Below are 16,070 nucleotides of genomic sequence, written 5' to 3' on the forward strand. Positions count from 1 at the left end.
TAATGCAATTTTTGTATTGCCGAAGCTACAAAAATAAATTGTCGTGGAAATGGTGCCACATACGGACAAATGTCATTTGTTAATATTCAATGTGAACACAAAAGATAACATAATAAAAACGGATATGTTAATTATTGCCACAATAGTTCACACACCTCTCTCTAAAGCTTTGCTGTTCTGGCTATATGGGGTGGAGGGGAGTGGGGACTCAATCAATCAGACAGATCAGACAGACACACCAACAAGCGTCATCCATCTTATTTATTGCAATAGAAAAATAACAAAATAAAAGGAGGATATTGTTTAGTTTACAAGCTTGGGGACCTGTCATTAAATACAACATATAATGCCAGTCAGTCTTGCGAGTCAGTCAGTTAAGATGGGGTAAATCAGTGAAAAACTGGAAAAGATGGATATTCCATTTTTAGATTGTATGCCAATGTGGCATTCTCCAGTTTGGCCTTATTGTCTGGTCTGTTTGTGTGTGCTTCTGGGTTTCTTGTGAATGTTGTTGACTGTCCGTCATATCATACGTTAGTGTCCGTCCAACTGTCTTCCTGTCTGTAGCCTTGCATAATTCTGTTGGTGTCAACTACCCTACCAGAGCCATGTCAAAAGTCGTGCACTATTTAGGGTGCCATTTCGGACACAACCCATGTGTGTCGTCAATTTGTCTGTCCCCATGCCTCATTTCTTCTTATCCTCGTCTTTCTTGCGGTTAGGCTTGGGTGGGCCTGTCTGGGAGGCCAGGGAGCCCATGGCGTTTCGGATGGCCTCATTGTTAGGGTCGACACCTGGCAGGTTCTGCAGGACGCTTTGGAGAAACTCTGGGTCCTGCATCACATCATAGTCATCCTCCTCCTGAGGAAGGCACATCATTAATAAAGGCACTGATTATGTATTCTGTTTGTTGTCAGCACCATTTCAGCAGGTCAAATTCCTGGTACATGTACTTGCAAATAGAGGTGATCCTGATTGGAAGGGAGATGGAGAACTTACACACGAATGAGACAAAACACCAGTGACTAAATCGAGAAAGGGCGTGTTCCATAAACTGCAACTGGGAAATTTTAGCGGACCGACGTCACACGACTGTATTGAAAAACAAATGATAAGGTTTCTGATTTCATTGATCATGCGAGTTACCTACCGTGGCAGTTTCAGTGTCCATAGCATCGCCATACTCTAATCACAGGGATGGGTTGGTAGGGAATGGAGGGAGAGAGTCAAAATCAAATAAAATGTATATCATATGGAAACTCCATGTATCTGGAAATGTCCCTTTGTTTGCGGTGTAACTATGACAGTCCAGATCATTGGTAAGTACCAAGCTTTAAAACGAAATGTAAATGTTTTATTTTTATTTTTTTTTTAATCATCCACACCGCAAAGTGTGTGTGTGTGTCAGTAGGTGCTATTCTGAAAGCATGAGTGGATGGTGATTATAACGCACCCTCTCCGGCCAGAGACATCCGCATGGCGTATGCAATCTGCTCCTCCTCTGTCATATTGCTGAAGTCAGGCAGCACTGCAGCACCACCCGTCTCAGGCTGAGACACCGACATCTTTAGCAGGGCCTCCTCGGATTCTGAGAGCGAGTCAATTAAACCATTACAGTACAAACATCTGTATTCTCCTTTATACCTAACATACGTGAGATATTAGAATGGTTATGCATAAATAATACAGCAGACAAAAGGGATACACAAAACTTACTCACTACATATACACACATATCTATACCTACCCTCACTTTCTTTACTGTCTGCTGTGGTGACATCGGCTGCAGAAGCAACAGCCACCTGGCGAGCCTCCTCCTCCTGCCTTTGTCTCTGCTCCTCCATGGACACACGCAGAGCCTGAGTAGAGAGGGACACAGTTAGTTAAAGGCCAGAAAAACTGTATGCTGGTAACTCTGGTTCACTGATTAAGGTCACTCTGGATAAGAGCATCTGCTAAATGACCAAAATATAAATGCAAAAATGTCACTTTAAAAGGAACCCTATTGCATTTTTACCAGAGCAAGCTCGGGGTCGGCGCTGGGGTCCACGCCAAACTCAAAGTCGCTGGCGCCCAGGCCCATCATGGAGCCTCCTTCCCCAGCCAGGATGGGGGAGGAGAGCAGGGCGTCAGCCAGGCTAGGCCCTGGGGGTACAGTCACCAGGTGGGAACCCGTACCCTCCTTCCCATTCAGAGTGTTGATGAAGGCAGTCAGCTTCTCCGTATTAAACTCCTGGAGGACGATGGAGGAAGAGATAGATAGATAATAGAGAATATGGGAGAAGGGGAGAGTGATAATGAACCATTCAAGAGTTAATACTGTGTTATCTATGAAAATGTATAAAATAAATGTATTTAGCTTGGAATGGAAACAAGCAGGAGTTAAAACCAAGTAATTGTGTTAATCACACACACACAGAGCCTTTGGAAAGTATTCAGATCCCTTGACTTTTCCCACATTGTTAAGTTACTGCCTTACTCTAAAATGTATTAAATTGCCCCGCACCCCCAATCCACGCCCCGCACCCTCAATCCACACACACACACACCCACCACCATAATGACAAATCAAAAACACATTTTTGCTAATATTAAAAAAATAATAATCTAAAAACATACCTTAGTTACATAACTATTCAGACATTTTGCTAGGAGACTTGAAATTGAGCTCAGGTGCATCCTGTTTCCATTGATCATCCTTGAGATGTTTCCACAACATGGGAGTCCACCTGTGGTAAATTCAATTGATTGGAAATGATTTGGAAAGGCAGACACCTGTCTATATAAGGTCCCAAGGCATGTCAGAGCAAAAACCAAGCAATGAGGTCAAGGGAATTGTCCATAGAGCTCCGAAAAAGGATTGTGTCAAGGCACAGATCTGAGGAAGGGTACCAAAAAATGTCTGCAACATCGAAGGTTCCCAAGAACAGAGTTGCCTCCATCATTCTTAAATGGAAGAAGTTTGGAACCACCAAGACTCTTCCTAGAGCTGGCCGCCCGGCCAAACTGAGCAATCGGGGGAGAAGGGTCTTGGGCAGGGAGGTTACCAAGAACCCAATGGTCAATCTGACAGAGCTCCAGACTTCCTCTGTGGAGATGGGAGAACCTTCCAGAAGGACAACCATCTCTACAGCCCTCCACCAATCAGGCCTTCACGGTAGAATGGCCGGACAAACGCCACTCCTCAGTAAAAAGGCAAGACATCCTTCTTGGAGTTTCACAAAAGGCACCGAAAAGGACACTCAGACCATGAGAAAAATTCTCTGATCTGATGAAACCAACATTGAACTCTTTGGCCTGAATGCCAAGTGTCACATCTGAAGAAACCGGGCAAAATCCCTACAGTGAAACATTGTGGTGGCAGCATCGTGCTGTGGGGATGTTTTTCAGCAGCAGAGACTGGGAGACCAGTCAGGATCGAGGCAAAGATGAACAGAGCAAAGTACAGAGAAACCCTTCATGAAAACCTGCTTCAGAGCACTCAGGACCTCAGACTGGGGCGAAGATTCACCTTCCAACAGGACAACGACACTAAGCACACAGCCAAGACAACTTCGGGGCAAGTCTCTGAATGTCCTTGAGTGGCCCAGCAAGAGCCTAGACCCCGATCGAACATCTGTGGATAGACCTGAAAATAGCTGTGCAGCAATGCTCCCCATCCAACCTGACAGAGCTTGAGAGGATCTGGTGTGCCAAGCTTGTAGCGTCACACCCAAGAAGATTCAAGGCTGTAATCGCTGCCAAAAGTGCTTCAACAAAGTAGAGTAAAAAAAAAGAGCAAAAACATCTAAAAACCTGTTTTTGCTTTATCATTTTGGGGTATTGTGTGTAGTTTGAGTGAAAAAAATAAATACTTTTTAAAATAATAACCTAACAAAATGTGAAAAAGTCAAGGGGTCTGAATACTTTCTGTATATATAAACAGTACCAGTCAAAAGTTTGGACACTTATTAATTCCAGGGTTTTTCTTTATGTTGACTATTTTCTACACTGTAGAATAATAGTTGAGACATCAAAACTATGAAATAACACATATGGAATCATGTAGTAACCAAAGTGTTAAACAAATCAAAATATATTTTATATTCTTCAAAAGTAGCATGCTTTGCATTGACAGCTTTGCACACGCATGGCATTCTCTCAACCAGCTTCACCTGGAATGCTTTTCCAACAGTCAAAGGAGTTCCCACATATGCTGAGCACTTATTGGCTGCTTTTCCATCACTCTGCGGTCCAACTCATCCCAAACCATTGCAATTGGGTTGAGGTTGGGTGATTGTGGAGGCCAGGTAATCTGATGCATCACTTCATCACTCTCCTTATTGGTCAAATAGCTCTTACACAGCCTGGAGGTGTGTGGGTCATTGTCCTGCTGAAAAACAAATGATAGTCCCACTAAACGCAAACCAAATGGGATGGCGTATCGCTGCAGAATGCTGTGGTAGCCATGCTGGTTAAGGGTGCCTTGAATTCTAAATAAGTGAACGACAGGGTCACCAGAAAAGCACCCCCACACCATCACACCTCCTCCTCCATGCTTCACAATGAGAACCACACACGCATCATCTGTTCACCTACTCTGTGTCTCACAAAGAGACGGCGGTTGGAACCAAAAATCTCAAATTTGGACTCATTGGAAATCTGTCCTTCTGGTCCATCGGTCTAATGTCCATTGTTCCGGTTTCTTGAACCAAGCAAGTCTCTTCGTATTGGTGTTCTTTAGTAGTGGTTTCTTTGCAGCAATTCGACCATGAAGGCATGATTCATGCAGTCCCCTTTGAACAGTTGATGTTTAGATGTGTCGGTTACTTGAACTCTGTGAAGCATTTTTTTGGGCTGCAATTTCTGAGGCTGTTAATTCTAATGAACTTATCCTCTGCAAATCAAATCAAATTTTATTGTCAACATACGTGTCCAGCAGATGTTACTGCGGGTGTAGTGAAATGCTTGTGTTTCTAGCTCCAACAGTGCAGTAATATCTAACAAGTAATATCTAACAATACACACAAATCTAAAGCAAAGGAATGGAATTAAGAATGTATAAAATACTTGGACGAGCAAAGTCAGAGCGGCATAGACTAACATACAGCAGAATAGAATACAGTATATACATATGAGATGAGCAATATGTAAACATTATTAAAGTGACTAGTGTTCTACTATTAAAGCGGCCAGTGATTTCAAGTCTATGTATATGGGGCAGCAGCCTCTAATGTGCTAGTGATGGCTATTTAACAGTCTGATGGCCTTGAGATAGAAGCTGTTTTTCAGTCTCTCAGTCCCAGCTTTGATGCACCTGTACTGACTTTGCCTTCTGGATGACAGCGGGGTGACCAAGCAGTGGCACGGGTGGTTGTTGTCTTTGATGATCTTTTTGGCCTTCCTGTGACATCGAGTGCTGTAGGTGTCCTGGAGGGCAGGTAGTTTGCCCCGGGTGATGAGTTGGGCAGATTGCACCACCCTCTAGAGAGCTCTGCGGTTGTGGGCAGAAGGTGATACAGCCCGACAGGATGCTCTCAATTGTGCATCTGTAAAAGTTTGAGGGTTTTAGGTGCCAAGCCAAATTTATTCAGCCTCCTGAGACACTGTTGCACCTTCTTCACCACACTGTCTGTGTGGGTGGACCATTTCAGTTTGTCGGTGATGGATATGCCGAAGAACTTGAAGCTTCCACCTTATCCACTGCGGTCCCATCGATGTGGATATGGGGGTGCTCCCTCTGATGTTTCCTGAAGTCCAAGATCAGCTCGTGTGTGTTGTTGACGTTGAGTGAGAGGCACCACACTCCCAGGGCCCTCACTTCCTTCCTGTAGGCTGTCTCGTCATTGTTGGAAATCAAGCCTACTACTGTTGTCGTCTGCAAACTTGATGGCTGAGTTTGAGGCGTGCGTGGCCACGCAGTCATGGGTGAACAGGGAGTACAAAAGAGGGCTGCACACACAGCCTTGTGGGGCCCCCGTGTTGAGGATCAGCAAAGCGGAGGTGTTATTTTCTACCTTTACCACCTGGGGGCGGCCTGTCAGGAAGTTGCACAGGGCGGGGTTCAGAGCCAGGGCCCTCAAGCTTCATGATACGTTTGGACGGTACTATGGTGTTGAATGCTGGGCTAAAGTCAATGAACAGCATTTTTACATAGGTATTCCCTCTTGTCCAGATGGGACAGGTCGGTGTGCAGAGACAGCATCGTCTGTAGATCTTTTGGGGAGGTAAGCACATTGAAGTGGGTCTAGGGTGTCAGGTAAGGTAGAGGTGATATGATCCTTGACTAGTCTCTCAAAAGCACTTCATGATGACAGAAGTGAGTGCTACGGGGCGATAGGAATTTAGTTCAGTTATCTTTGCCTTCTTGGGTACAGGAACAATGGTGGACACTCCAGCCAGCTGGTCTGCGCATGCTCAGGGGACGTGGCTAGGGATGCAGTCTGGGCCAGCAGCCTTGTGAGGGTTAATACGCTTAAATTACTTACTCACGTCGGCCACTGAGAATTTGAACCCACAGTCCTTGGTAGCGGGCTGCGTCGGTGGCGCACTGTGTTATCCTCAAAATGGGTGAAGGTGTTTAGCTTGTCCGGATGCAAAACAGTGTCCGCGATGTGGCTGGTTTTCCCTTCGTAGTCCGTGATTGTCTTTAGACCCTGCCACATACGTCTCGTGTCTGAGCCGTTGAATTGCGACTCCACTTTGTCTTTATACTGACGTTTGCCTGTTTGATTGCCTTATGGAGGGAATAACTACACTTTGTATTCGGCCATATTACCAGTCATCTTAAATGCAGTGGTTCACACTTTGTTTTGCGCGACTGCTGCCATCTACGGTTTCTGGTTAGGGTAGGTTTTAATAGTCCGTGGATACAACATCTCCTATCCACTTCCTGATAAACTAGGTCACCGTAACAGTCAATGTTATTCTCAGAGGCTACCTGGAACATATCCCAGTCTGCGTAATGAAAACAATCTTGAAGCGTGGATTCCGATTGGTCAGACCAGCATTGAATAGTCCTTAGCACGGGTACTTCCTGTTTGAGTTTCTGCCTATAGGAAGGCAGAAGCAAAATGGAGTCGTGATCAGATTTGACTAGGGGGGGCCTTATAGGCATCCCGGAAGTTGGAGAGTAGCAGTGGTCAAGTGTTTTAGCAGCGCGAGTACTACAGTCAATAATATGGACTTGGTATTTTACCAAAGAGGGCTATGTTCTGTATACCACCCCTAGCTTGTCAACACAAATGATTGGCTCAAACGCAATAAGGAAATCAATTCTACAAGGCACACCTGTTAACTGAAATGCATTCCAGGTGGCTACCTCATGAAGCTGGTTGAGAGAATGCCAAGAGTGTACAAAGCTGTCGTCAAGGCAAAGGGTGGATACTTTGAAGAATCTCAATATAAAATAGATATATAAACTAGAAAACTTTTTTGGTTACCACATGATTCCATGTGATATTTCATTTGCTGTCTTCTCTATTATTCTACAATGTAGAAAATAGTAAAAATAAAGAAAAACCCTAGGTGTGTCCAAACTTTTGACTGGTGTATGTATACATGCATGTAGTGAGCACCATAATTCATTGGAAAGTGACATTTTTTTTGTTATTTTGGTTCTGTACTCTAGCACTTTGAGTTTGAAAGGATACAATGACAATGAGGGTAACGTGCAGACTGTCAGCTTTAATTTGAGGGTATTTTCATACATATCGGATGAACCGTTTAGAAATTATAGAAGCTTTTGTACATTGTCCCCCCATTTCCGGGCATCAAAAAACATTGGACAGTTTAACATAATGTAGAATAAAGTAATCATTGTTAATATTTGGTTGAATATCCATTGCATGCAATGACTGCTTGAAGTCTGCGATGCATCGACATCACCAGAAGCTGGGTATCTTCCCTAGTGATGCTCTGCCAGGCCTATACTGCAAGCATCTTCAGTTCCTGCTTGTTTTGGGGACTTACAGTGCCTTGTGAAAGTATTCGGCCCCCTTGAACTTTGCGACCTTTTGACACATTTCAGGCTTCAAACATAAAGATATAAAACTGTATTTTTTTGTGAAGAATCAACAACAAGTGGGACACAATCATGAAGTGGAACGACATTTATTGGATATTTCAAACTTTTTAACAAATCAAAAACTGAACAATTGGGCGTGCAAAATTATTCAGCCCCTTTACTTTCAGTGCAGCAAACTCTCTCCAGAAGTTCAGTGAGGATCTCTGAATGATCCAATGTTGACCTAAATGACTAATGATGATAAATCAAGTCTCCGTATAAATGCACCTGCACTGTGATAGTCTCAGAGGTCCGTTAAAAGCGCAGAGAGCATCATGACGAACAAGGAAGACACCAGGCAGGTCCGAGATACTGTTGTGAAGAAGTTTAAAGCCGGATTTGGATACAAAAAGATTCCCAAGCTTTAAACATCCCAAAGAGCACTGTGCAAGCGATAATATTGAAATGGAAGGAGTATCAGACCACTGCAAATCTACCAAGACCTGGCCGTCCCTCTAAACTTTCAGCTCATACAAGGAGAAGACTGATCAGAGATGCAGCCAAGAGGCCCATGATCACTCTGGATGAACTGCAGAGATCTACAGCTGAGGTGGGAGACTCTGTCCATAGGACAACAATCAGTCGTATATTGCACAAATCTGGCCTTTATGGAAGAGTGGCAAGAAGAAAGCCATTTCTTAAAGATATCCATAAAAAGTGTTGTTTAAAGTTTGCCACAAGCCACCTGGGAGACACACCAAACATGTGGAAGAAGGTGCTCTGGTCAGATGAAACCAAAACTTTTTGGCAACAATGCAAAACGTTATGTTTGGCGTAAATGCAACACAGCTCATCACCCTGAACACACCATCCCCACTGTCAAACATGGTGGTGGCAGCATCATGGTTTGGGCCTGCTTTTCTTCAGCAGGGACAGGGAAGATGGTTAAAATTGATGGGAAGATGGATGGAGCCAAATACAGGACCATTCTGGAAGAAAACCTGATGGAGTCTGCAAAAGACCTGAGACTGGGACAGAGATGTCTTCCAACAAGACAATGATCCAAAACATAAAGCAAAATCTACAATGGAATGGTTCAAAAATAAACATATCCAGGTGTTAGAATGGCCAAGTCAAAGTCCAGACCTGAATCCAATCGAGAATCTGTGGAAAGAACTGAAAACTGCTGTTCACAAATGCTCTCCATCCAACCTCACTGAGCTCGAGCTGTTTTGCAAGGAGGAATGGGAAAACATTTCAGTCTCTCGATGTGCAAAACTGATAGAGACATACCCCAAGCAACTTACAGCTGTAATCGCAGCAAAAGGTGGCGCTGCAAAGTATTAACTTAAGGGGGCTGAATAATTTTACACGCCCAATTTTTCAGTTTTTGATTTGTTAAAAAAGTTTGAAATATCCAATAAATGTCGTTCCACTTCATGATTGTGTCCCACTTGTTGTTGATTCTTCACAAAAAAATACAGTTTTATATCTTTATGTTTGAAGCCTGAAATGTGGCAAAAGGTCACAAAGTTCAAGGGGGCCGAATACTTTCGCAAGGCACTGTATTAACTTCAGTCTCCTCTTCAGCATGTAAAATGCATGTTCAATTGGATCCAGATCCGGTCAACGATTTTCCACTTTTTGGTCATCAAAAACCCCTTCGTTGCTCTAGCAGTATGTTTAGGGTCATTGTCTTGTTGCATGATGAAGTGCCTACCAATGAGTTTGGAGGCATTTGGTTTTATCTGAGCAGATAAAATATTTCTGTAGACTTCAGAATTCATTGTTCTACTTCTGTCTGCACTCACACTTGAAGACAAGTGAGCCTGTTCCACTGGCAGCCATACAGGCACAAGCCATAACACCCCTCCACCATGTTTCATGGATGAGGTGGTATGCTTTGGATCATGGGCATGTCTTTTTTTCCTCCACACTTTTCTCTTTCCATCACTCTGGTACATGTTAAACTTTGTCTCATCTGTCCACAATACTTTTTTCCCCAGAACTCTTGTGGCTCTTGTAGGTGCTTTTTTTAGCAAACTGTAATCTCGCCTTTCTGTTCTTCAGGCTTATCAGTGGTTTGCATCTTGTAGCGTACCATCTGTAGTCCTGCTGGTGTAGTCTTCCACGTAACGTATGGTAGACTTTGACACATTTACACCTGCATCCAGGGTAGTGTTTTTGATCTGCTGGGCTGTTGTCAGGGGGGTTCTTCACCATAGAGAGCATTCTCCGGCCATCCACTACAGTGGTCTTCCTCAGTCTACCAGGTCTTTTGACATTATTGAGTTCACCGGTTGTTTTTTTCTTGTTAATGATGAACCAAACTGCTGACTTGGGCATGCCCAGGGTTTTTGCAATGTTCCTGATTGATTGATTTTCATTTCTGAGCCTTATGATGGCCAGCTTCATTTGCATCGACACTGCCGTCTTCCTCGTGTTGTCACACCCCAACAACAACCTCCAAAGGCAATAGCAGTCTAGAATCAATACATTCATCAACAGCTCTCCTGCATTCACTAACGACACAAATGAATACACCTGCCTAACGACACACATCTGTGAAGCCAATTCAACAAATACTTGTAGTAACTTAAAATGGGGGGACAGTGTACAAAAGGTGCTGTCATTTCTAAACGGTTCATCCGATATGTATGAAAATACCCTCAAAATAAAGCTAACAGTCTGCACTTCACCCTCATTGTCATTGTATCCTTTCAAACTCAAAGTGCTAGAGTACAGAACCAAAATAACAAAAAAAGGTCACTGTCCAATGAATTATGGTGCTCACTGTATGTATGTATGCATGTATGTACAGTTGAAGTCGGAAGTTTACATACACCGTAGTCAAATACATTTAAACTCAGTTTTTCACAATTCCTGATGTTTAATCCTAGTAAAAAATCCTTGTTTTAGGTCAGTTAGGATCACCACTTTATTTTAAAAATGTGAAATGTCTGAATAATAGTAGAGAGAATGATTTATTTCAGCTTTTATTTCTTTCATCACATTCCCAGTGGGTCAGAAGTTTACATACACTCAATTAGTATTTGGTAGCATTGCCTTTAAATTGTTTCACATGGGCCAAACGTGTCGGGTAGCCTTCCACAAGCTTCCCACAATAAGGTGGGTGAATGTTGGCCCATTCCTCCTGACAGAGCTGGTGCAATGGAGTCAGGTTTGTAGGCCTCCTTGCTCGCACACGTATTTTCAGTTCTGCCCACAAATCCTATATGGGAGTGAGGTCAGAGCTCTGTGGTGGCCACTCCAATATCTTGACTGTTGTCCTTAAGCCATTTGTCACAACTTTGGAAGTATGCCTGGGGTCATTATCCATTTGGAAGACCCATTTGCAACCAAGCTTTAACTTCCTGACTGATGTCTTGAGATGTTGCTTCAATATATCCACAATTTTCCTGCCTCATGATGCCATCTATTTTGTGAAGTGCACCAGTCCCTCCTGTAGCAAAACACCCCCACAACATGATGCTCCCACCCCCGTGCTTCACGGTTGGGATGGTGTTCTTTGGCTTGCAAGCCTCCCCCTTTTTCCTCCAAACATAACAATGGTCATTATGGCCAAACAGTTATATTTTTGTTTCATCAGACCAGAGGACATTTCTTCAAAAAGTACGATCTTTAAAGTACGATCTTTGTCCCCATGTGCAGTTGCAAACCGTAGTCTGGCTTTTTTATGGTGGTTTTGGAGCAGTGGCTTCTTCCTTGCTGAGCGGCCTTTCAGATTATGTCAACATAGGACTTGTTTTACTGTGGATATAGATACTTTTGTACCTGTTTCCTCCAGCATCTTCACAAGGTCCTTTGCTGCTGTTCAGGGATTGATTTGCACTTTTTGCACCAAAGTACGTTCATCTCTTGGAGACAGAATGCGTCTCCTTCCTGAGCGGTATGATGGCTGCGTTGTCCCATGGTGTTTATACTTGTGTAATATTGTTTGTACAGATGAACGTGGTACCTTCAGGCGCTTGGAAATTGCTCACAGGGATGAACCAGACTTGTGGAGGTCTACAATTTTGTTCTGAGGTCTTGGCTGATTTCTTTTGATTTTCTCATGATGTCAAGCAAAGAGGCACTGAGTTTGAAGGTAGGCTTTGATATAAATCCACATGTACACCTCCAAGTGATTCAAATTATGTCAATTGGCCTACCAGAAGCTTCTAAATCCATGACATCTTTTTCTGGAAGTTTCCAAGCAATTTAAAGGCAGTCAACTTAGCGTATGTAAACTTCTGACCCACCGGAATTGTAATACAGTGAATTATAAGTGAAATAATCTGTAAACAATTGTTGGAAAAATTACTTGTGTCATGCACAAAGTAGATGTCCTAACCGACTTGCCAAAACTATAGTTTGTTAACAAGAAATTTGTGGAGAGGTTGAAAATCGAGTTTTAATGACTCCAACCTAAGTGTATGTAAACTTCCGACTTCAACTGAAAACATAAAAATAATAGGGCTAATTAAAAATACTGGCACAAGGAAAGAATTCTTACCTCTTCCCCAAAATTTATAATATCCACATTGACCTTCTCTTTCTTTAAGCGCTTGGCCATTTTAACAAGCTGTGGGGCCATAGATTGGGAGGAACGGAAGCAGAGGGGGAGAGAAAGACCAGTAACCATGGTGACAAGCTGCATGTCTATTGTTGAAAACACACCTTCTGTGGGACCAGCTATAATGTTCATTCATTTTATACAAAAATTGTATGTGCCAGAAAATAGTACCATTGTGAGAAAAATTACATAATACTCTGTTAGGCTAGTTGCTATATCATCAAAGTAAGAGAAATATATGTTTAGATAAGACACTGGTAGGTGGCAAACTCACATCCTTGTCACTGTCTTCCACAGGGCTGCCAACAAAGGCAATTATCCTCATCTTGTGGTTCTTCCCCTGTCTGTGCTTTAGGGCCAGCTATATAGACACGGAGAAAAACACATTATGCATGAACACACACACAACACTAGCCTGCTCAATTGTAACCTTTGTAACTCAGTGTAAAATAATTATCTGGCTTATATGACATTTTCAAAGAAATTTTCTGCAGAAGCAATGACACTCACATGGGCCACCCGGATGCCAGTGCAGAAGCAGATCTTGCCTTTGGGCTGGATAGCGTGCAGTTTGGACAGGATGCGGCCACTGTCTGGGGTCAGTGTGGTCAAGACCTCACAGTTACTGCAGTCAAACATAAAAAATCCAACCAAACAGCATTAAAACTGGGAATGTCTGTCAGTCAAGGCATCGGTTTTCCACCTAAACACCACTATTTGATATCAGAGGCCTCCATTTTATTTTACAGGCCACACAGTTCAATTAGTCTCAGACTCACATGTTCATATGAAACACTAGTTTCAGAATAGTTGTTTGTTCTCCTAGTTTTCAGTCAGACAACTCGTATTTTGAACACACAAAAAAACACAAGCTTACTTAGCCATCGAGATTAGGCCGACATTGTTCTCGGGGTTTGCCCGAGTTTTGGAGTGACAGACGATGTTGACGGCATCTTGCTGGGCTTGTAGTCTAGTGGGCAGGAAGTCTCCATTGCGCATATACTCACTATTGTCCACACTGGGGATGAGAGAGGGACATAAATGAGCCGGATTGAAGAACAATAGGATTATCAGAATGGTTAATGCTGCTATGCAGAGCTGGGACGATAAACTGAAAATTATTGACACCGATCATACAAATCATTTATCGCAGGCCTTTTGCTGACAACGTTCATTCTGATAAGTAGCCTATACTAGAGAAATGTGAAATTTGAAATTAAACAAGTGTGCTAATATGGGTGATCGTTAATGGGCCAATTGATGGCGACTACAATCAAACTACCGGTTGTAGCAGTTTAAATGGTAATTTAAAAAAAATGCACATTAATGTTTTAGACTTATCGTTCCATTTATCATCACATCAATTCAGGCAATGTATAGCGATATGGATTTTTGTCCATATTGCACAGCTCTATAAACACCTGCTTTCAGAATGGTGACACTGCAAAATGTAAAAGGGTAGCTAATGAAAGAATGTAAACAGCTAGATAAAAATCAACAAATGCCATTCGTATGCCTTTCTGGACTCTGGAGACTAGAATAGTTTGGATGACAGTTGAAACATTCAAGATAAACTGGTCATGGGAACATGTAGGATAGGAATGGGCAACGCCAGCCCCCCCTTTAGAAGGCTGGCCTCATTAATAAATATTCTCAGGGCCAGGGGACTCTAGCCAAGTTGCTAGATCACCCAGAAATATTACATATGTAAAGAAGCCAATTGATATACACCCGGAAATATGAAGAACTAGGCTGAATAAATTGCTATCAAAGACAAACTGTTAGCTACAGTTCATGTCTGTCTAGCCAGCTAGCTAGCAATTAACGTTAGACAATCTCTTGTGATTAGCATACAAGCTAAGCTAACGTTTAGCTAAATGGCAGGTAAAGCTAGTTAATAACATCATATGCTAGTAGGCAAACGGGTGCCATTGGTTTGTTATCCATTTGTTCAAAGTGACAAATAACGTATATGATAATGAAAAGCGTTAACGAATTTTGCCCCTTGATGTTCCCTAACACCGATAGATAACGTTAGCTAGCCAGCTAATGACTCAAGTCAGTCAGTAATCCCCCTATTCCACTGGTTTAGCTAGCATAAACAATTTTACCCCAAGAAGTATACAATTACGTCGGCGTTTCCTTCACTTCATTGTAACGTATAAAGAAATCCTTTATGAAACAGATGTGTGTTATTCTTACCACACCATAGTACTTTCGAGTCCCATTTTGAAAACTTTCTGGTCGCTCTCTGACAATGTAAGAACGTCACTGTCTATTGGAGAGAAGAAACAAGACATGTGATTGGCTAATAGATGTTTTCGCTGACAATGTGCAGCTAAAATGTGCAGAAGTCAGTGAGTTCTTTTGATTCTGGATGGCCAAATAGCTAACGTTAGCAACAATGACAAGAAACTGCCATGCATGAGTAAGTGATTCGTTTCAGTTAGTTTCATTCTTGTTCTTGATACCATGTCTTGTTTTGACTGATTTCATGTCAATGCTCATATGGCTAAAATGAACTAGCTACATAACCAACAACTGTAATATAGTTTACATGTTGTCAACAATCTAAACCAAGTCTGTTTTGTCCCATAGTTGCGCACACATCGGTTTTGTTAGGTAACTATAGCACCTCATATCAAAGACCCTTGCTTTTTTTTCTCTGATACCCAAATGTGTAATCATTCCTCCAAGCATATTCATAATAAAATGTTAAATAATATAAACAGCACATCATGTAAATTATGCAAAAATATTTTCCCTACATCATCTTTCAAGACTTCAGGGAATTCAGGGAGCAATACAGTATGAAAACATGCCAGTTCTCCAAGAACAGAAATACAAATTTGCAATTGACAGCATATGAAAAGGCATTTCTGTGATTCCAATATACAGTACCAGTCAAAAGTTTGAACACACCTACTAATTCAAGGGTTGTTCTTTCTACATTGTAGAATAATATTGAATACATCAAACTATGAAATGACACATGGAATCATGTAGTAACCAAAAAAGTGTTAAACAAATCAAAATATATTTAGCTTATGTAACCTTCCTGGTCCCATCCCTCAAGTCAGTGAGTCAACAAAGGATGGAGCAATGGATGGATAGTTAATTTATTTCCAAAGCTGCAATGCTGGGACACACACAGTATGGATGAATGATCATTAGTCAACGGGATATAAATAGCACTCCCACAGCAATTCTCCATAAATCTGCTGTATAATATACTAACAAAAAAACTATCAAAATGTCTATCAAGGTCATTGTGATCATATAGTGGATTTAACCATTTCTAATAATTCCTATAATAAAAATAAATACATTGTTTGTATTACAAATAAATATATTACACCCGAGAATGTGATAAATATTTGCCTCAACTAACAAAACCAGGCAAATGCACTGGCTGGTGCTTATGAGTTTATAAAACATATACAGTGCCTTGCGAAAATATTCGGCCCCCTTGAACTTTGCGACCTTTTGCCACATTTCAGGCTTCAAACA

The 16,070-nt window shown here is 42.1% G+C and overlaps 1 protein-coding gene across 4 annotated transcripts; it reads right to left on the reverse strand.

The window, feature by feature from the left end:
* Positions 1-243: 243 nt before the first annotated feature.
* On the reverse strand, positions 244-14,832 carry LOC139391721 (26S proteasome non-ATPase regulatory subunit 4-like). Of its 4 annotated transcripts, none has more exons than XM_071139213.1 (10): positions 14,763-14,832; positions 13,438-13,578; positions 13,071-13,185; positions 12,835-12,921; positions 12,501-12,569; positions 2,018-2,233; positions 1,748-1,859; positions 1,454-1,588; positions 1,151-1,185; positions 244-861 (listed from the first exon to the last, which is right to left on the reverse strand). In XM_071139213.1, exons 1-10 carry the CDS (start codon positions 14,786-14,788, stop codon positions 688-690), a joined length of 1,110 nt encoding a protein of 369 aa, XP_070995314.1. In that variant the 5' UTR covers positions 14,789-14,832; the 3' UTR covers positions 244-687. The 4 variants fall into 4 exon arrangements, with proteins under 4 accessions (XP_070995314.1, XP_070995312.1, XP_070995315.1 ...); XM_071139211.1 differs by having other exon boundaries at positions 13,071-13,195; positions 13,436-13,578; XM_071139214.1 differs by lacking the exon at positions 12,501-12,569 and having other exon boundaries at positions 13,071-13,195; positions 13,436-13,578.
* Positions 14,833-16,070: the final 1,238 nt, after the last annotated feature.

The sequence above is a fragment of the Oncorhynchus clarkii genome, chromosome 32, assembly GCF_045791955.1.
Source record: "Oncorhynchus clarkii lewisi isolate Uvic-CL-2024 chromosome 32, UVic_Ocla_1.0, whole genome shotgun sequence".
Taxonomy (NCBI): domain Eukaryota; kingdom Metazoa; phylum Chordata; class Actinopteri; order Salmoniformes; family Salmonidae; genus Oncorhynchus; species Oncorhynchus clarkii.

Excerpts from the sequence above, each read along its gene's own strand:
- LOC139391721 (XM_071139211.1), bottom strand. The coding sequence starts at position 14,788 with ATGGGACTCGAAAGTACTATGGTGTG. Across the intron at positions 13,196-13,435 it reads CCTAATCTCGATGGCTAAGT|TTGACTGCAGTAACTGTGAG; the intron begins AAGCTTGTGTTT and ends GATTTTTTATGT. Across the intron at positions 12,570-12,834 it reads TGGAAGACAGTGACAAGGAT|CTTGTTAAAATGGCCAAGCG; the intron begins GTGAGTTTGCCA and ends ATGGCCCCACAG.